This window comes from Rhinatrema bivittatum, chromosome 4 (genome assembly GCF_901001135.1).
Source record: "Rhinatrema bivittatum chromosome 4, aRhiBiv1.1, whole genome shotgun sequence".
NCBI classification, from domain to species: Eukaryota; Metazoa; Chordata; class Amphibia; order Gymnophiona; family Rhinatrematidae; genus Rhinatrema; species Rhinatrema bivittatum.
Genome location: NC_042618.1, coordinates 82,320,196 through 82,342,730, shown reverse-complemented (window position 1 = coordinate 82,342,730; position 22,535 = coordinate 82,320,196). Strand labels below are relative to the sequence as shown.

The window sequence follows — 22,535 nt, the reverse complement described above, 5'->3', positions numbered from 1 at the left end:
TGTAACAAACGGAACAACTTTTTATAATCGGAGGGAAACAAAAGTTACATTAAACAAGGACTATAAACTTGGAAGCTTGGACAGCTGAAAGGTAAAGGCCCGAGGAGGGCAATAACTTAAAAACAAGAGAGTCATAAAGGAGTCCGGGCTAGTGCTAGTTAGATTATAAGCGAAGGTACTTATGAATAAGAAGTAAATAGATGAGGAGCGCGTGTCCATAGCTCATGCACAGGTTGATCATCTAATATGTATCCGAAGGATCTGGGAAGGCTTGTCGGAACAACCAAGTTTTAAGTTTCTTCTTAAATGTTAGGAGGCAGGGTTCCAGCCTGAGATCTGCGGGGAGGTTGTTCCAGATGGCTGGGCCTGCTATTGAAAAAGCTCGGTCCCTGGTCGAGATGAGGCGGATGGCTTTGGTTGGAGGGGTTTGTAGCGCTCCTTTGTAGAATTCTCTAATCGGTCTGTGGGAGTATGGAGTTTGAAAGGGATTTCCAGGTCGAGGTGAAGGTGGTTATGAATGGACTTGTGTATCAGGGTTAGTGATTTGTGAAGGATTCTGTGGTTGAGTGGTAACCAGTGTAGGTTTCAGAGAGTGGGGGTTATATGTTCTCTCCTGTTGGTGTTGGTCAAGATTCTGGCCGTGGCGTTTTGTATCATCTGTAGTGGTTTGGTAGTTGAGCCGGGAAGGCCTATGAGTAGAGCGCTGCAGTAGTCTATTTTGGCAAATATCAAGGATTGAAGAACTGTCCTGAAGTCGTGGAAGTAAAGGAGAGGTTTCAGTCTTTTTAACACCTGTAGTCTGTGGAAGCAATCTTTGGTTATTGAGTTGATCATATTCTTTAGATTAAGGCGGTTGTCAAGAATTACCCCCAGATCTCTTACCTGAGTGTGGGTGAGCAGGTAGGTTTGGTGGGTCTGTGGGGGGTGGTTGTCTTGGTTGGAGGAGATGAATAGTAGTTCGGTCTTAGCGGCATTGAGGACCAAATTTAGACTGTTGAGGAGACTGGTGATAGATTGCAGGCAGTTGTTCCAGAGCGAGAGAGATTTGGTGATGGATTCTGTTATGGGAATCAGAATCTGAACATCGTCAGCATAAATGTAGTGAATGAGATTGAGACTTGTTAACAGTTGGCAAAGGGGGAGGAGGTAGATATTGAAAAGGGTGGGAGAAAGGGAAGATCCTTGGGGTACGCCAAGAGAAGAATTTGTTGACAGTGATTCTTTGTTGTTAATCTTGACTTTGAAGCTTCTGTTGCTAAGGAAGGACTTGAACCAGCTGTGGACTAATCCGGATATGCCTATGTCTGATAGGCGATTCAGGAGGATGGAGTGGTTAACTGTGTCGAAGGCCGCCGAGATGTCTAGGAGGATTAGAAGAAAGGAGTGTCCTTTGTCCAGTCCCATAATAATATGGTCTGTTAGTGAGATGAGAAGGGTTTCTGTGTTGCATGCTTTGCGGAAACCATATTGGGAAGGGTAAAGAATATTGTGTTCTTCTAAATAATCAGACAGTTGGGTGTTAACCAGTTTCTCTGTAAGTTTGGCTAGGAATGGTAGATTAGAGATGGGGCGGAAATTAGCTAGATTGCTGGGGTCTAAATTATGTTTTTTAAGTAGGGGTTTAAGGGTAGCATTTTTTAGACTATCTGGGTACATTCCTTGAGTTAAGCAGCAGTTTATGATGTTGGTCAGAGGTCCCGAGATTATGTTTGGGATAAGTAGTAGTAGCTTTGAAGGTATGTTATCTGTTGGATGGCTGGATGGTTTCTGCCTCTTAAGGATGGATTCGATCTCTTTAGTGGAAGTTAATTCGAATTTGTCGAATTTAGCTCCCTTGAGCAAGTGGTTGTTGGCGGATGAGGTGAGGGGGTTGGTATTGGTTGGAAGGAGTGTGAGAGTGTTTGAGATCTTCTGCTGAAAGAATAAGGCTAGCTCGTTTGCCTTGGATTGAGCCTGTTCGTCAGGAATTGGTGGAGGTAGTGTCTTTGTGATTTGTGAAACATATGAAAAAAGAGCCTTTGCATCATATTGGAGATTGTGGATTTTGTTGGCATAGTATTCTCTTTTTGATTTTAAAATGGATGTCCTGAAAAGATGTAAGGTTCCTTTGTATGAAGAAAGAGTAGACGGGGAGGGGGCTTTGCGCCATTTATTTTCTTTGTGACGTAGTTCTTGTTTTATCCATTTGAGTTCACTGGTGAACCAGGGTTGATTTCCTTTTTTAGTTGGGTTAATTAATTTCGAGATTGATGGGCAGAGGTTGTTTGCTACCACTTCCGTGATCTTATGCCAGGAGAGCACAGCTGAGTTGGGGTTGGATATATCTAGGTTTGTGAGTTCTTTGGTGAGCTGCTCACTGAGAATGTCTGAAGCACAAGGTTTCCTGAAGTGAATGGTGGAGAGATGTTGGGTGGTGAGCGACTGTTTTTTTGTGGAAAGGGTAGTTGTTATCAGGAAGTGGTCTGACCAGGGGATAGGGGTACATATAGGTTCCATAGAGCAGGAGAAATTAGAGTTGATGAAAATAAGATCCAGGGTGTGTCCAGCTTTGTGAGTTGGTTTGTTGACGATCTGGGTGAATCCCATGGCACTAAGGGTGATGAGGAGGGCTTCACAATTGGGTGAGTATGGAGTGGCATCGAAGTGGATATTAAAATCTCCCATAATTATGGTGGGAGAGTCCGAGTTGATGTGCTTCATGATGGATTCTATAAGGGGGGAGGCGTCTGATGCTAATATTCCTGGGGGGGCGTAAACTAGCAGTACTTGTAAGTGATTCGATTTGAATAGACCTAGTTCTATTTTGGATTCTAGCTTGATTGGATATGATGTTAGTCTGAGTTCTTTCTTGGTGGCAAGTAACAGGCCGCCCCCTCGTTTTTTGTGTCTGGATTGAGAAGAAGTCTTATTTGTGAGTGGGTAGTTGGTTGATTAGTGCTATGTCAGTTTTTTAGCCATGTTTCTGTGATAGCACAAATATCAGGGTTACTGTCCAATAGATAGTCGTTGAGGATATGAGTTTTTTTTGTCAAAGATTGAGAGTTGACTAAAGTTACTGAGAGAAGAGTTAAGCCTAGGAACTGTGGCCAGTAGTTGGTGTTCCACCTTCACGGAGCGGAAGGATGGAGGGCTGCTATTTCCAAAAAAAAAACAAAAAAATAAAAACAGGGGTGGGTAAGAGTATGGGGCAAGGGGGTGGCTTGCTTGTTACAGCGGTTGCTACCCCTAATTGAGCTGGATGTCACTTGGATGCAGATACAGAGCTGCTCTCTAAATTGGGTGGAGGGGAATTAGGGCTGGAGGGTACTAGAAGCCAATAGTAACAGGTGGGAGAGAGAAAAAGGGAAAAAGAAAATGGATAAAGTGTGTAGCTTGCTGGGTAGACTTGATGGGCCGTTTGGTCGTCTTCTGCTGTCACTTCTATGTTTCTTTGTGTCAGGGGAGTGATCATAATTGGTATGAGTGATCTGGGATTTCTTGCCGGTTGGTCTTGAACCGGGAACATGTTGCGATGGAGGCGGTGTGTCTGATAGGAATATGTTGGCTTAACATTTCTTCTGGAGGTTAATTACCGCTAGTATAGTGAGTGAAGAGGATTCTTGGAGAGAGAAGGAGTCCTGAATGTTATCTATAGGGAACTCAATTGTTAGGAATTGATAGTTGGGTGAGAGGTGGAGCTGTAAGGCTTAAGGCTTAAGGAGCAGCAGCAGAGGGTGGCGCTGGGGAGCTTAGCGGTTGCTGTGCTCGTTTGGTCCCTTAAAGGACCAAAGGGACCTGTATGTTTCGACCAGGTCGATCGCTTTTGTCTAGTGGCATGGCTTTTGAGAGGCAGCGTTTAAAGAGCAAAGGTTATTCAGATGCAGTAGTCTCTATGCTATTGAGATCGCGTAAGACTTTCACATCCCTGTCTTATCCCAGCTCATCATCCCAGTAACTACCACATTAGAAGAGTCACTAAGCACTGCAGCCAATCACCTAATCTCAATCAGAAACATGCTGAACCAACTAAAGCTATGCCTCAACATGAATAAAACTGAATGCATCCCCATAGGCCCCCCGCCCCCCTCCACTCCTCTCTCCTCCTACCCCCCTAGACCCATCTTTCATCTTTTGTATTTATACTGTACTCACACTCCATTTACTCTATCTCTTTTATATTTATTTTCTATATAATATTTATTACTATATTACTATGTTTAATTGGTTATCTATTCTATTTGTTCCATCATTATTGTTCTATTGTTACCTGTTTTATTGTTCAACTGTTCTATGTAAAGCCCACTACTCTTTTTGGGCATTTAAAAGTTGTATGTAAACCGGATTGATTTGTAGTTTCTACAAGAACTTCGGTCTATAAAAATTAAAAATAAATAAATAAATAAATAATAGACCCACTTTCCCTCCGCTCCCTTCCATTCCACACCGAGACCTGTCCTGCCTCTCCCTACATGCTACGACCCTCTCTTCAGACCACTTTCGCTGTTCAATTAAGACTCCTGTTGAACAATTACGTTGTTAATCGTGGTTTACTTGCTCTTCTATGACATGAGTTAGCAGTTCTATTAATGTTTATCGTGTTCATATATAATCCCGGTTAGAATGATACTTAAGGTCTTAGTTAAATGTATGTATTATGTTGATATCATGTAAACCGGAGTGAAGGCAGTTCGCTATACTTCGGTATATAAAAAAATCCAAATAAATAAATAAATAGGAAGAAACAACTCAGAACAAACTACCACTTCACACTCCCTACAAATCGATAACATCAACATCCCACTAAAAAACTCTGCAAAGGACCTCGGCATCTGGATCAACAACGAACTTAACTTAAAAAAGAACATAGCAACTAAAATTAAAGAAGGGTTTCACAAACTTCACATTCTGAAACATCTAAAACCGCTTCTTCACCATCATGAATTCCGACCAGTGCTACAATCGCTGATTTTCAACAGCCTTGATTACTGCAACTCACTCTTGATTGGCCTTCCTAAATCTACATTAAAACCACTGTAACTGTTACAAAATGTTGCAGCCAGAATCCTAACCGGCAAGAAGAAATCAGAACACATCACCCCTGTTTTGAGAAGTCTTCACTGGCTCCCTATCGAGCAGAGAATCGAATTCAAAATCCTAACAATAGTTCACAATGCCATATACAAAGCAGACAACACCACATTCAACAACATGATTCAGCAACACAAACCTCAACGAACTACCAGAACTGCCTGCAAACTACACCTAGACGTACCCTCTCTTCCTTTGGCGAAGCTTACTAACACTAGGAACAGAGCCTTCTCCATAGCAGGACCAAACTTATGGAACTCCTTGCCACAATACCTAAGCTCACTGAACGACATCAAATCCTTCAAAAAAGAACTGAAAACATGGATATTCAGCCAAACGTTCAGAGATGGCGTGGGCTAAGCGGCATACTTCTACCAGCACTCAATACCCTTGTCGGCTGCACACTCTAAACTTACCAAATGTTCTCCTCTCGCACCCCACCTATCCTCCTCTCTCTACCACCCGATCTCCTTCTAACGTGCCCTTTTGATTAAATTAAAGATCTGATTCACCCAGCCTACCGAATTTCAGACTCCCCTCTCAGTCCTAACACACCGTTTGATGTTTGAAATTATTCTGTTAATATGTTATAGTTGATCAATAAGTACTCTTTCGTTCAATTGTAAAATAACTGTTCCATTCTGTTACAATGTAATTTCGATGTAACAAGTTGTTCGAATGTAAACCGGAGTGAAGGCTAATTGCTAAACGTCGGTATATAAAAGTTCTGAAATAAATAAATAAAGAAATTATGTTCACGTATGGAAGGTGTTTGAGACTTGGTGCGTAAACAGGGAGATTCTGCCTATTCGAGCGTCCGTGCCGGAGACTTGGTGTTTTCTTCCTGCTGGTTTGACAAAGGGACTATCGTGTAGTTCATTAAGGGTGCAGGTTGCAGCGCTTGGGTGTTTACGCGGTGCCGTGCAGGGAGTCCCATTAGCAATCCACTCGGATGTGTCTCGTTTCCTTCTTGGAGCAAAGCATCTAAAGGCCTCTGGTGTCCCATCCTTGTCCATCCTGGAATCTGAATTTAGTGCTTTCGGCACAGTTGAAAAGAGCAAATTTGAAGGATCTCATGTTGAAAGTGGTGTTCTTGGTAGCAATTTCCTCTGCTCGGTGGGTTTCTGAACTTCAGGCTTTGTCATGCAGAGAGCCATTCCTGAGGATTTCGGATACAGGGATATCCTTGCGGAGAGTTCTTTCCTTCCTACCGAAGGTAGTCTCCTCTTTTCATTTGAATCAATCTGTGGAGCTTCCTTCCTTTTCGGATTTGGACCGTTCTGATCCTCTCTCTCGGGACTTATGGAAATTGGATGTCCGTAGGGCGTTGCTGCGTTACCTTGAGGTTACCAATGGTTTTCGAGTATCGGATCATCTCTTTGTGCTTTGGAGTGGTCCTAAACGAGATAATTTAGCATCAAAGATCACTATCGCCCAATGGTTGAAGGAGGCTATCAATTCTGCTTATTTGCTGAAGGGCAAGTCTTTGCCTCAAGGGCTTCAGGCGCATTCTACTCATGCTCAAACTACATGGAAGTCATTACATACGTTTGCCAGGCACTACTGCCTGGATGTCCAGGACCCGGGTGCGGGGGTATTTACAGCAGGTGTGCTGAGAGCGGGCCTCTCCGGATCCCAGCCCAGGTGTAAGAGAGCTCTGGTACATCCCAGGAGTCTGGACTGATCCGGGTACATACAGGGAAAGGAAAATTGGTTCTTACCTGATAATTTTCGTTCCTGTAGTACCACGGATCAGTCCAGAGTCCCGCCCATTTGGAGTTCGCAGGTAATCGAGAGTCCGCTCATTCATCTGTTCTTTGTTTTAATTGGCAGATCTTTGTTTACCGTGTCTCACGGGTTCTGTTCCCACTTGAGGGTTAGTGAACCAGTTTAAGTTGTTAGGTTACTGTATATAGTTACTTTGGTTTCGTACCATTCTGCTTTGTGACTGAGCAATATTGACGGACTGTAGATGGCATCCTGGTATTTATGGCAGAGTCCATCAAAATTTCTCTGTCTCCATCTGCTGGAGGGGAGGCAAAACCCAGGAGTCTGGACTGATCCGTGGTACTACAGGAACGAAAATTAGCAGGTAAGAACCAATTTTCCTTTATAATAGTAACCACTGTATTCTTATATGCTTTCTAATTAAAAAAAAAAAAAGCTCAAAGTGTGGGGCAAAAAATTGATTATGAAAAACAAAGTATACAGTATATCTAAGTCCTCCCTCCCAATTTGATAAAGATGACTTTCAAGAACAGCCAAACGGTGTCTTGAAGCCTAGTCAAAACCTATTTGCCAAAGGCTCATGTGAAGAGTCAGTTCTAAATTTATGCTAAAGGCAGGCTATAATTGCAAGTCCCTTCTCACAGAGGGCAAGAAAAGGCCCTGTGCGTTGGTGGAGCCCTCAGAGTTTCATCCACAGATATCTTAGCACACAGTCTTGGAGATAGATTGGATCCTGGTCTGAAGTGCTGTAAATGCTAGAACTAGAGATTTAAACATAATTCTAAAGCGGACTAATAACCAGTGACGTTTTTCAAGGACCAGCGACACCTGGCACCAATAAGAAGGCATGCCATCACATTCTGTAGAAGTTGAAGTTTTAGGCAATATTGCAGCAATCAAGCCTGAAGAAGACAAACACCTGGACTGCCATATGTTCTTATGTTTTATTCTGGCTAAGCAATTGAATAATTCATTGATTCATTGATAACCCTTAATCTAGGATTACCCCCAAGCTCTTTATCTGATCCTTTACTGGGAGAATTATATTTTCAAGGGTCACAAGGGGATGGAGAGTCAATGATGACGTCCTCCCAAAAAACAGAATCCTACTTTTTGATGGATTCAGTTTCAATCAGTTAAGAATAAGTACCAGATTGATATTGAGCTCTTGCAGTGAGGGTAGAGCATCATCCCCTATAGATGCATACAATTAGACACCATCAGTGAACATTGGCCCCTCTCAGTAATGCAGTGGGTGGTATGGAGTCAGCATATGCTGTATCTTTTCTGTGCATGCTGGTGCCGGGGCATTGTCCAAGAGGAGTTGCTTGGCATGTTCTCCTATAAAAATGATCTTGAGGTGTGCTCAAGGCCTATGAAACATGCCCCCCAGTTTCTTTCTGCTTGTTTGAGCTTCTGTTGGGTTATAGCACTGTGAGCATTCATTTATAACTACCTTTTTTTTTTTCTCAATTTTTACTTCCCTCTACCAACTCAGTCCAGCCATCACTGTGACAGTCCATGGTCAGAGGCCAGTAACTGTGGCTCTCTGTAGATCCTGCTTAAAATGAGCCCTCGTACTAGCTACTAGTTGGTCACATGTCCAACAGTAATGAAAAGAGCTGTGATCCCAAGTGCTATCTTAAGGCTGGAGTCAGATCTGGTGCAGTAATGAAATGCAGGACTTTACATAACCCCATGTTCACTGACAGCCTGCTGTTACCATGCTTTCTCAGAAAGCCTCAGAAAATTCCCTTGCTTTGGGAGACAGATGGGGTTGGGAGTAGGCTTCCTTGTGCCAGATATGCTACAGGGCCATCTTTAAATCCTATGTGGAGTGTGGTTGCTCTTTCCACACTTGCAAGTGGGCTGATAATGCAAATCATCACCAGGTTCTGGGAAAGGGTGTAGAGATTAGAATGGAGACAGAAGAATGTGGGAGAGAAGACCCCAGCTCCTATGCTCCTAGCACTCTGTATTGAATCCCTCACTGTTAGAATTATGTTTGTCTCTTACAGCGTCCTGTCTCTGCTCAGTCGCGAACAAGTAGCTCTAAATCGGTAAGAACCGTACTTAATATTTATTTATTTTTGTGAATGTCTTGCATGAAACACATTTTTCCTTGAATCTAATCCACCTGGTCCTGGCAGATGGGTTATGCCCACTGACCAACTGGAGAGGAGCAGATGCTTGGTAATGATAGTGATTCCGTGTGGGGTGGTGGCCAATGCGGCGAGTCCATTGGGCAGTCACTTTCCTATAGGGAAGGGACCTCAGCGGCAGGAATGGTAGCCATCTTAAGATCTTGCAGGGGAGGGAGAGCTAGAGCCTCCATTTCTGGCCCCTGTGGAGCAGGAGTCCAGTGTTCAGGTATTGGGGCTTGCTGGCTTGAATCAGGCCTTCCCTAGTTCCCCTGCTATGGAGGTTTAGTGACTTGGCCCTCTGTGTCCCGAGAATTTATGAAATGTTTACTAGAGATGTGAATCGGAACTGATATCGGATCCGATTCTGGTTCCGATTCACATCTCTAATGTTTACATAAGGCCTTTTGTATAAGTCAAAGTTTGGTCCCAAAATATGCTCCAGATTTTACCTCTCCTTTGCATCTGGCAAAAGGGAGAAAGAGATCCAGGGAAGAGGAGTAATTTAAACTGGAGGGGGACAGAGTCTCCGGATTGGATGACGCTCTTAAGGAACTCAGGTCTCAGATGTTGATACTGAAGATGACCTGAAGAAGGGAAGTTTCCTCAGGATAGTGAGGCATTTGAAGCAGCTAGTATTATTATTATTATTATTTTTATATACCGACATTTGATCTGAGATATCACATCGGTTTACATTCAGGAAACAGAGAGTAGGATTAAATGGACAATTTTCACAGTGGAGTGCCTCAGGGATCTGAACTGGGACCCTTACTTTTCAATATATTTATAAATGATCTGGAAAGAAATACGACGAGTGAGATAATCAAATTTGCAGATGATACAAAATTGTTCAGAGTAGTTAAATCACAAGCAGGTTGTGATAAATTGCAGGAAGACCTCGTGAGACTGGAAAATTGGGCATCAAAATGGCAGATGAAATTTAATGTGGATAAGTGCAAGGTGATGCATATAGGGAAAAATAGCCCATGCTATACTTACACAATGTTAGGTTCCATATTAGGTGCTACAACCCAAGAAAGAGATCTAGGCGTCATAGTGGATAACACATTGAAATCATCGGTTCAGTGTGCTGCGGCAGTCAAAAAAGCAAACAATGTTGGGAATTATTAGAAAGGGAAAGGTGAATAAAATGGAAAATGTCATAATGCCTCTGTATCGCTCCATGGTGAGACCGCACCTTGAATACTGTGTATAATTCTGGTCACCGAATCTCAAAAAAGATGTTGGGGAGGTACCCGTAATGGAGAAGGTTTTCATGGGTAATGATTCAGATGGACTGAATCAAATCACGGTGAACCTAGAAGATGTGGTAGGCCTGATTGACAAACTGAAGAGTAGTAAATCACCTGGACCGGATGGTATACACCCCAGAGTTCTGAAGGAACTAAAAAATGAAATTTCAGACCTATTAGTAAAAATTTGTAACTTATCATTAAAATCATCCATTGTACCTGAAGACTGGAGGATAGCAAATGTAACCCCCATATTTAAAAAGGGCTCCAGGGGCGATCCGGGAAACTACAGTCCGGTTAGCCTGACTTCAGTGCCAGGAAAAATAGTGGAAAGTGTTCTAAACATCAAAATCACAGAACATATAGAAAGACATGGTTTAATGGAACAAAGTCAGCATGGCTTTACCCAGGGCAAGTCTTGCCTCACAAATCTGCTTCACTTTTTTGAAGGAGTTAATAAACATGTGGATAAAGGTGAACCGGTAGATATAGTATACTTGGATTTTCAGAAGGCGTTTGACAAAGTTCCTCATGAGAGGCTTCTAGGAAAAGTAAAAAGTCATGGGATAGGTGGCGATGTCCTTTCGTGGATTGCAAACTGGCTAAAAGACAGGAAACAGAGAGTAGGATTAAATGGGCAATTTTCTCAGTGGAAGGGAGTGGACAGTGGAGTGCCTCAGGGATCTGTATTGGGACCCTTACTGTTCAATATATTTATAAATGATCTGGAAAGAAATACGACGAGTGAGATAATCAAATTTGCAGATGACACAAAATTGTGCAGAGTAGTTAAATCACAAGCAGATTGTGATAAATTGCAGGAAGACCTTGTGAGACTGGAAAATTGGGCATCCAAATGGCAGATGAAATTTAATGTGGATAAGTGCAAGGTGATGCATATAGGGAAAAATAACCCATGCTATAATTACACGATGTTGGGTTCCATATTAGGTGCTACAACCCAAGAAAGAGATCTAGGTGTCATAGTGGATAACACATTGAAATCGTCGGTTCAGTGTGCTGCGGCAGTCAAAAAAGCAAACAGAATGTTGGGAATTATTAGAAAAGGAATGATGAATAAAACGGAAAATGTCATAATGCCTCTGTATCGCTCCATGGTGAGACCGCACCTTGAATACTGTGTACAATTCTGGTCGCCGCATCTCAAAAAAGATATAATTGCGATGGAGAAGGTACAGAGAAGGGCTACCAAAATGATAAGGGGAATGGAACAACTCCCCTATGAGGAAAGACTAAAGAGGTTAGGACTTTTCAGCTTGGAGAAGAGACGACTGAGGGGGATATGATAGAGGTGTTTAAAATCATGAGAGGTCTAGAACGGGTAGATGTGAATCGGTTATTTACTCTTTCGGATAGTAGAAGGACTAGGGGACACTCCATGAAGTTAGCATGGGGCACATTTAAAACTAATCGGAGAAAGTTCTTTTTTACTCAACGCACAATTAAACTCTGGAATTTGTTGCCAGAGAATGTGGTTCGTGCAGTTAGTATAGCTGTGTTTAAAAAAGGATTGGATAAGTTCTTGGAGGAGAAGTCCATTACCTGCTATTAAGTTCACTTAGATAATAGCCACTGCCATTAGCAATGGTTACATGGAATAGACTTAGTTTTTGGGTACTTGCCAGGTTCTTATGGCCTGGATTGGCCACTGTTGGAAACAGGATGCTGGGCTTGATGGACCCTTGGTCTGACCCAGTATGGCATTTTCTTATGTTCTTATGTTCTTAATTGCGATGGAGAAGGTACAGAAAAGGGCGACCAAAATGATAAGGGGAATGGAACAACTCCCCTATGAGGAAAGACTAAAGAGGTTAGGACTGTTCAGCTTGGAGAAGAGACGGCTGAGGGGGATATGATAGAGGTGTTTAAAATCATGAGAGGTCTAGAACGGGTAGATGTGAATCGGTTATTTACTCTTTTGGATAATAGACTAGGGGGCACTCCATGAAGTTAGCATGTAGTACATTTAAAACTAATCGGAGAAAGTTCTTTTTTACTCAGCGCACAATTAAACTCTGGAATTTGTTGCCAGAGGATGTGGTTAGTGCAGTTAGTATAGCTGTGTTTAAAAAAGGATTGGATAAGTTCTTGTAGGAGAAGTCCATTACCTGCTATTAATTGAGTTGACTTAGAAAATAGCCACTGCTATTACTAGCAATGGTAACATGGGATAGACTTAGTTTTTGGGTACTTGCCAGGTTCTTATAGCCTGGTCTAACCCAGTATGGCATGTTCTTAGGTACTGTAGGTATTCAGGTACTGTAGGTAGTATGGATAGTTGCCTGCTGCCACATAGCAGTGAGTTTAAAAAAGATTTGGATAAGTTCTTTGTGGCAAAGTCCTTTAACTGCTATTATTCAAGTTGACTTAGGGAATAGCCACTGCTATTATTGGCATCAGTACCATGGGATCTGCTTAATGTTTGGGTACTTGCCAGATACTTGTAGCCTGGATTGGCCACTGTTGGAAACAGGATACTGGGCTTGATGGACCCTTGGTCTGACCTAGTATGGCAGTTTCTTATGTTCTTATGGATTTATAAGTTTCAGCAGCAACGTTTCTGCTTAATGTCCTGGAATCAGACAATGTGATATCTGAAGCTTCTAGGTTCCATAGCTGTAGCATTGGACCTGGTACCCTGGCCCTCTATAAGGGCTCTGTTGCCCAGGCTAGGACCTTTGGTTACAGGAAACCTGGATAGGTCAAGATGAGTTTGGAATGGTGCGTGAGTACCGAAAATTTACTGAAAGGAATGGTGCTCAAGCCTCCAGCCTGGGTAGTGATGACTATGAGCACCAGACAATGGACTGGAGAACTCATTGTCTGGGTCTTGTGATGCAGGGTTTGTAGTCAGAAGAAGCAGCAGTGGTCCATGAATCTTTTAGAACCAGTGTTTCATTTAGCCCTGTGGACTTTCAGGTCTCTGCTCAAGCATTAGGCAGTCAGAGTTATGTCTGACAATGCCATGGCAGTAGGGTATGTAAATCATCAAGGGGGAACTAAGAGCTCTCAGGTGTCTGAGGAAGTGGCCTTGCTGATTCCATGGGCAGAGAAGAATCTGAAAGCTGTGTCTGCCTTGCACCTTGTGGGAGTGAGGAACGTTCAAGCAGACTTTCTCAGTTGCAGTGTGGTTGATCCAGGGGAGTTGTCTTTGTCCGGGACAGCTTCAATCTGATAGTGGAACAAATGCGGGTTCCCTTCAATGGATATGATGGTGGACTGACAAGAATCAAAGATCCCAAGCTTTACAGCCAGAGAAGACAGACAGGGTCATTCAGGTTTGGGTTCCTTGGTTCAGCATTGGCCATTAGATATAGTTCTGTACATCTTCCCTCCCTGGCCATTAGTACAATGTGTCATTCAAAGGATTGCTTGTCACCTGGGTCTGGTGATACTGATGGTACCAAGACCCTCTTGGCCAGTCTGGTATGTAGATGGACTTCATCAGATTGTTGGTCATGTGAACGTTGAAGTTCTCACAACACAGAAAGCTGCTCTAACAGGTCCCTCTCCTTCATGCCGATCTAGATCAATTTTGTCTTGTGGCTTGGCTCTTGAGTGGTTGCACTTAATCTAAAGAGGTAAAGAGGTTATTCTCTGAAGATAGTGAACACTCTCTTGAAGGCTAGAAAAATTTCAACCTCATTGACCTATGCTTGGATCTGTAGAATATTTAACATTGGTGTTTCATTAGGCAGATTATTCCCAGGAATGCTTCGGTACCTTCTGTTTTGGATTTCATACAGGATGGCCTGACTAAGGGATTAGCCTTAAAGTCGTTGAAGGTACAGGCTGTATTCAGGATGCTCTTATCCTTTCATTCAGGTGTTCTCGTTTCTTGAGAGGAGTCATGCATATTAGGCTTCCCTTGAGGGAGCCTTTTCTGCCTTGGGATCTGAAGCCAGTGTTCTCCTCCTTGGAAGGTTCTCAGCTTCAGCCTCTTTGGTCTTTCTCTCTGAAGTTACCCTTAAAGTGGTTTTCCTATTAGCAAGCTCTTGCTGGGGACCATTTTTGGTAATCTCGAAAGAAGTGGTTATGTTGTCTGTCTTCTTACCAAAAGTAGTGTCGACATTTCACTTGAATCAAGTATTCTATTTATCATCTTTTAATAAACAGATTAAAAGAATGAATTTTGAGCTGCTGCAAACCCTTGATGTGAAAAAGTGCTTTTGAGGTATCTTAAAGTTTCATAAGTCAGGTCACCTTTTTGTTTTATTCAGTGGTGATAGGAAAAGGTGAGGCAACTACCAAGGACTCTTTTGTATGTTGGATTAAGGCGAGCATAGTGACTGCTTACGTCGATAAAGCCAAACAGATCTCGAAAGTGCAATCTACTAGAGTGCAATCAACTTTGAGGGCGGAATTGCATTTGATTTCTCCATAGGAGATCTGCAAGTGATGACTTGCTCCACTTTGCATTCTTGTTTGAGACATTATCACCTTGATGTGCAGCCTAGGGAGGACACCATCTTTGCTGTTCCATCCTATTAAGGAGTAGCTTGGGTACATCCCATTTGTCTGGACTAGTTTGACTGGATGAAGAGGAAGGTGACATTTATTCTTACCTGATAATTTTCTAGTCCAGACTCACCTGTATAACTGCCAATTCAGCTTTCTTGCAGCTTGTTTATAATATTTTCCAAATAATCAGGTATGTATAGTCTCAGAGTTGATTTATGATTTGTGTTTCCCTTTATTCTTTATTTCTGATAAGCCCTCTGGTTGTGTGGATTTGAAATTGTTGAATAGTTAGTTGAAAACAGGTAATATTGGAAGGCTGAGATTAGCACGGATGCTTATACAGGGTGACATCAGTAAGCCAGTTGGTCTCTGTCTCCGTCTGCTAGTTGGTGGGCATAACCCATTCATCTAGACTGGTCTGACTGGATTCAAGGAAAGAATTATCAGATACAAATAAATTTCCCTTTCCTATATCTTTCTCCAACCCTCAAGAATCCACTGGGACAGGGTCAGGGAATTAGTGATGGGAATTCCTGATTTGCCACAGAAACAGATTTGAAAACCTGCTGCCCTCATGCTTTCTCAGCAGTTGGGCCCAGAAATGGCCCCAGTAATGTGTGATTCCTGCCATAGGGAGGTGCCAGGAATAAGGGGGTTCAGGGTACAGTTCATTTTAATCACACATATGAGTGCATTATTTTGATGGCATCAACAGGAATATGTTTCCAGACATTTCTAGGAAAATTCTAGAGCTTTATTGAGTATGTGTGGCAGTTCCCACATACCTGCATACATATAGTGTACCTCACTTCTCAGTCATTCATAGTAAACATCAAACGTTTGGTTTTTTTTTGTTGGCAGCCCACTTCTGTGGCAGTTTCTCACTTGAGCTTTTTTTTTTTTATTCCCAAGTTTATTTTTCTCTAGTATGCTTTAGTGAAGTTTTTTACCTTCTATAAAGAATTGTGTGCCAAAATGGAGTTCTCTGTGGCACAAAGATCTTCGTATTGTGGCTCCATCTTTTGCCCTGGGATCTTGATCTTCACATAGGGACCCCTCTCCCCTGCTCAGACTCTTTAGTTAATATGTAGGTGACATCCTGATTCCTGCAGCATTCTGCAGTTACTAGCAGTTACTAGCAGTCAGGAGGCTCTCCTTTATATCAGCTAGGAGTGAAGAGCTTAACTCTGTTGTCTTTAAACTCACATTAAGCTTGGTCTGCCTGGGTCTACTGTGATTTGACTGTATGTGAATGCCAGAGGTCTAAAAAGATTGGAGAGTTGGAATGTATGGCACCGAATGAAAATGTAGGCATAAGTATCTAAGATCTGGTGGAAGAAGGATAACCAATGGGACACTAGAGTACAGATTATATTGAAATGGTAGGCCAGATCTACTTGGTGGAGAGGTGGTGCTATATGTTAAGGATGGTATAGAATCAAGCAGGATGAAAGTACTGTAAGAGACTATACTGTGGAATCTCTATGGCTACAAATTCCACATGTGATGGGGAGGAATATAATGATGGGAATATACTACCATCCATCAAGTTAGGTAATACAATAATGGGAGATTTCAATTACCCCCAATACTGAATGGGTAAATGTCACATCAGGACATGCTGGGAAGGTAGCCATAAATGATGGCTTCATGGAGCAGCTGGTGACTATTCTAGCTATAATCCTCACTGTGATACAGATCTGGTGCGAGAGGTAACAGTGATCATAATGTAATCAAATTTAACTTAATCACTGGAGGACAACATTACTCCTGGGGGGAGTTCTGCGCAAAAAAATGTAAAACTCTGCGTACAAAAACTTAAATTTCCTAACGTGTAGCAAATGGACTCAGGACCAATGGATTATAGTGTGCTCCTGATAGCAGTTGGGAGACTGAGTCAGATTTCAGTCTGATGTCAGCACCAGTACATAAACCCATGCAGGAAGCTCTACTCTTCGGTATTTTCCGTCTCCATAGCAGTTCGGGACTCTACACAGGCTTGCACAGCGTTAGAGTTTCAAACCAAAGAAGAAAGACAATTCAAAACAAAGAAGAAATCTTACCTCTCCAGATTAGCCCCGCTCTCCTGCGGTGATACCTAAGGGTCTCTCCCCCAGTTGAGAATTCCTGAGGTGATTTCCGAGATCCCTCAGAGGTAGGCCTCGGTCTGGTAGCCGGTTCCTGGCGTGGACTTAGCCCCCGGCAATGGGAACGGCTGAGAGGCAGCGGGTGCAATATCGAGCACGGCGGTGAAGGTACTTTTCCCTCTCCTCCCGCAGCCGGAGACCACTCGGAACGAAACCAGGAAACGCAGAGACAAGATAAGGTAGAAAACTTTTTCTAAGTCTCCAGTCTCGGAGGCTCGGATAGCCGCACAGTGCGCCAGCCGGCGTCTGTACCATCGGGTTGATTAGCCCAGTCCGGGCTAGATCCCAATCGGATACGAGGGCCCTCCCACGTGGAGACCCTCTGGGGTGGTCGCCATCTTGCATCTTGCTCGCGTGGTCGCTGATGCCATTTCCCCTTGATCGCCGCTCTGAACCGTGCGCACTTGATCTAATTGAACCGTGGGCACAGAGACAACGGGGCGCACAAATACTTGTGCACACAGCGGCGCGCGCATAGGTGCTGTGTGCACAGCTGCGCGCACAAATGTGCTGGGCACACAAGTTAAGGCTGTGCGCACATCTCAGTGAGCGAGCATCCTGGCCTACATGCACATCTTGGGCGCACCCGGAGCGCATAGCTAAGCCTCCCGGCTTGCACATTAAACGCACAGACGGGGTTTTCAAAGACCTACACGCACAAAACCATGGCACCACCGGCCAAGAAAACCAAGGCACAAGCCCTCTGCCCAGCCTGCCACAAGAGCTGCCCAGCACGAGGAGGCCACGGCCCCTGTGTCTACAGTGCAAGGCGGCCCTGGGAGAACCTGGACAAGGCCCTCCCCAGCCAGTACAGGAATCCGGATCCACCAATAGTACCCCGGACCTCTCTATCCTCAGCACAACTCTCCCTCAAATGGGATCCCTGGGGAATGCAGCGGTTTTCAATCTAGACCCATGATCCTTCTCCTGGCTAGAATTCTTTAAGGGTCTACACACCTTTGTCTACATTCAGCCGCCACCGAAGACACAGACACATCCTCCACCAGAGGACCCTAGCCTCCCAGGGCCCTCTAGGCCTCCCAGAGATGTACCTCCCCCGGCCAAAAGCCTCACCATAGGGGACACGGATACCTCAGACGAGGATGAAGACTCCCTGGAGGAAGGGGAAATACCTCCAGGAACAGAACCTTACCGAACCATGAGGCGTTTCTTCTCCAAAGACTAGCTACCAGGTCTCGTGTCTCTCAGCTTGAAGGAGCTTGCCATCCCAGGCACAAGTGACACAGGGGAACCAAAGACGAATCCTCTCCTAGAAGGGCTCAGTCAGGTCTCCCCCCATTTCCCTTTGCTGAAAGCCGTACAACAGCTGATCGACTTGGAATGGGATGCTCCGGAGGCCAGTTTCAAAGGGGGAGGTGGGGGGCGGGACCTGGAAACCCTATATCCACTGGAACCCTCAGCCAAAGATCTCCTGGTGTTCCCCAAAGTGGATGCCATGGTCTGCACTGTCAAAAAGCGCACTATATTCCAGTCGAGGGAGGGGCGGCACTCAAGGATGTCCAGGACAGACATCAGGAATCCATCCTTAAACAGTCATTCGACATATCAGCCATGTTGCTGCAGATTGTGGCCTGCTGTGCCTTGGTGACACGCACCTGCTTATCAATGACCAGGAACGCTACCACGCCCGTCGAAGCACTAGAACCAGCAATATCCTTCCTCACAGACGCGACCTCCGACCTGGTGCTCACCTGAGCCAGGGGCGTCTCATCCATAGTGGCAGCCAGAAGGCAACTCTAGCTCCAAAGCTGGTCAGCCGACGCAACTTCCAAGACTAAACTCACGAGCATGCTCTTTAAAGAAGCCCTCCTGTTCGGAAGCAAACTGGAGAAGTTAGCCAACAAATGGGGCGAATCTCCAGTTCCTTGGCTACCGGAGGACAAGAACAAAAGAAGCCAATGCCCCTCTCCCCGATTACCTAAGGGCAGAGGATCACAGTATTTTAGACCCTATAAGAGTACATATCAAGCACCTTGCCCCGCAGGCAGGGGCCAGTCCTTTCAGAACAAACACAATGAGAGGGGAGCCAGCTCTGGCCCAGGCCCCAGCCGCACCCCAGAATGAGAATCAACCGACCCATCCACAGGAAGAAGCATGGAAACCCTGCGCTAGGTCATAAGGGCGATACAGCCGGGAGAATTTCTTACATCCTTGGACCTGTCGGAAGTCTACCTGCACATCCCAGTCCATCACGAGCATCAGCGCTTCCTACGCTTCACGATCCTGGACCCACCACTACCAGTTCCGGGCGCTACCCTTCGGGCTATCCACAGCCTCCCAGATGTTCACCAAAATTATGGTGGTAGTGGCAGCGACACTGAGGAAAGAAGGAATCCTCGTCATCCATATCTGGACGATTGGCTGATCAGGGCAAAATCTCGAGAAGAAAGTAATCAGGCAACCACCAGAATCAAGACTCTACTGGATAACCTCGGTTGGGGTCGTCAACACAAAGAAGAGCTGTCCTGCAGCCCTCCTATCTTTAGAATACCTGGGAGTCTGGTTTGACACCAAATAAGACAAGGTCATTCTCCCCCCTATAAGGAGAAGAAAACTGATGAACCAAATTGCGAAAACCTGCAAGGAGGTCTCAGCCCCAAGGTATGGGATTACCTCCAAGTCCTTGGCCTCATGACATCCACCCTGAAGTGGTCCCATGGGCAAGGAGTTTCATATGCGACCGCTACAGCGCTCCCTACTGTCATGATGGAACCTGATGTCCCAGGACTACTCTGTTCGCCTCCAGCTCCCGGAGGAAGTGTGGAACCAGCTCCAATGGTGGTTACAAGAAGACATCTAAGCAAGGCAGTAAGACTATCCCCACCGACCTGGATCTTGCTCACCACGGATGCGAGCCTACAAGGGTGGGGAGCCCACTGCCAGGAACTGACGGCCATGGGGCAATGGGACAAGGAAGAGTCGGGGTGGAACATCAACCGACTGGAAGCCCGGGCAGTCAGACTGGCCTGCCTATGGTTCAGTCACAGACTCTAGGGCAAATCTGTCAGTCATGTCTGACAACGCCACAACAGTTGTCTATATCAACTGCCAGGGAGGAACCAGAAGCCAACAGGTGTCCCTGGAAATAGATCTCCTAATGGCGTGGGCGGAAGCAAACCTACAAGGGATCTCAGCTGCCCACATCGCGGGAAAAGACAACGTCACTGCGGACTACTGCAGCAGAGAGAGTCTAGACCCAGGGGAATGGATGCTGTCGTACACAGCCTTCCAGTTGATAGTAAGCCGCTGAGGATCCCCAGCCATGGATCTCCTGGCAACCCGGTCCAATGCCTGAGTTCCCAACTTCTTCAGTCACAGACGAGAACCATAATCCCAAGGGATGATGCCTCGTCCAGACCTGCCACAGGAAGACCTGCTATACGCCTTCCCTCCGTGGCCATTACTGGGCAGGATCATCCGCAAGATAGAACACAACAGGGGACTAGTACTTCTAGTGGCCCCGGACTGGCCAATAAGGCCGTGGTACGCAGACATGTGAAGACTCTTGATGGGGAGCCCTCCTCCCACCTACCCCCCACACAGGGATCTGCACCAGCAAGGCCCAATCCTTCACAAAGACCCAACTCTATTCTCTCTTACGGTTTGGCCAATGAGAGGACATGCTTGAAGAAGAGCGGATACTCGAAGGTGGTGATTGACACCTTGCTCCGAGCACGCAAGTTCTCCACATTGCTAACCTACATACGAATATGGAGAGTATTCGAAGCCTGGTGTGAAGACCACTACATCCTTCCTCGGACAGCTAAAATTCCCACAATCCTGGAATTCCTACAGGACGGCTTACAGAAAGGACTGTCCCTCAACTCCATCAAGGATCAGGTGGCTGCGTTGGCCTGCTTCGGAACCAAAGTGGAAGGCATTAGCCTAGCATCTCATCTGGACGTCTCCCGCTTCCTGAGAGGGGTCAAGCAGATCCGACCACCCTTAAAGTGGCCGGTACCCCTATGGAACCTCAATCTAGTACTAGACTTCCTAGCGAGAGCCTCCTTCAGACCTATCCGCGGTCTATCCCTATGACTCCTAACCTTCAAAACTGTATTTCTAGTGGCAGTATGTTTGACCCGTTGCATCTCCGAACTTCAAGCACTATCCTGTCGGGAACCTTTTCTCAGATTCACACCGGGATCCCCATACAGCTACGCACTGGTCCCCTCCTTCCTTCCAAAGGTGGTTTCTCACTTCCATCTAAACCAAACCATCTTGCTGCCATCTCCAGACGAGCATAAGGGCTCGGAAGAATCTTGCTGTCTTCACCACCTTAACGTCGGCAGACTCCTAGTCCGATACCTGGAAAGGTCAGAATCCGTACGAAAAACGGACCACCTATTCGTCCTTCACAGCGGGAAGAAACAAGGAGAAGTGGCCTCACGGGCAACCATAGCCCGCTGGATATCAAGAAATAATCAGCAGCGGCCTATGTAGAGGCAGGCAAGCCTCCACCTCAAGGCCCATTCCACTAGAGCCCAGGCAGTGTCGTGGGTGGAAACCAAGATGCTGTCACCCACTGAGATCTGTCGGGCGGCGACATGGTCCTCCATTCACACCTTCTCTAGGTTGTACCGCCTGGATGTTCAAGCTCGAGAAGACACAGCATTCGCAAGGGCAGTACTAGGTGGGCCATGGGCAGCCTCCCACCCAGTTTGGGAGTAGCTTTTTTACATCTCATTGGTCCTGAGTCCATCTGCTACACTCTAGGAAATGGAGAAATTACTTACCTGATAATTTTGTTTTCCTTAGTGTAGACAGATAGCAAACTGGTTGGATTATAAACTGGTTGACGGACAGAAGAGAATGTGCAATGGTAAATGGAACTTACTCTGAAGAGAGAGTGGTGTTGAGCGGAGTGCCGCAGGGGTCAGTGTTGGGACCGGTCCTGTTCAATATCTTTGTGAGCGACATTGCAGACGGGATAGAAGGTAAGGTTTGTCTTTTTGCGGATGACACTAAGATCTATAACAGAGTGGACATGCTGGAAGGAGTGGAGAGAAGGAAACGGGATTTAAGGAAACTGGAAGAGTGGTCGAAGATATAGCAGCTGCATTTCAATGCCAAGAAGTGCAGAGTCATGCATATGGGGTGTGGAAATCCGAAAGAACTGTATTCGATGGGGGGAGAAGGGCTGATGTGCACGGAGCAGGAGAGACCTTGGGGTGAAAGTGTCTAATGATCTGAAGTTGGCGAAACAATGTGACAAGGCAATAGCTAAAGCCAAAAGAATGCTGGGCTGCATAGAGAGAGGAATATCGAGTAAGAAAAGGGAAATGATTATCCCCTTGTACAGGTCCTTGGTGAGGCCTCCTGGAGTACTGTGTTCAGTTCTGGAGACCTTATCTCAGAAGGGAAAGAGACAGGATGGAGGCGGTCCAGAGAAGGGCGACCAAAAAGGTGTGGATGGCCTTCATCAAATGACTTATGAGGAGAGATTGAAGAATCTAAATATGGTACACCCTGTAGAAAAAGAGGAGCAGGGGTGATATGATACAGACTTTCAGATACTTGAAAGGTTTTAATGATCCAAAGACAACGACAAACCTTTTCCGTTGCAAAAAATCAGCAGAACCAGGGTCCACGATTTGAAACTCCAGGGAGGAAGACTCAGAACCAATGTCAGAAAGTAATTTCTTCACAGAGCGGGTGGTGGATGCCTGGAACGCCCTTCCCGGAAGAAGTGG

At 45.2% G+C, this 22,535-nt stretch overlaps 1 protein-coding gene across 1 annotated transcript in view; it reads left to right on the top strand.

Moving 5' to 3' along the window:
- TTLL5 (tubulin tyrosine ligase like 5) overlaps positions 1 to 22,535 on the top strand; it is a 798,469-nt gene that overhangs the window by 339,492 nt on the left and 436,442 nt on the right. Inside the window, 1 exon segment of the mRNA XM_029598396.1 lies at positions 8,814 to 8,855. Coding sequence (XP_029454256.1) covers positions 8,814 to 8,855 — 42 coding nt within the window.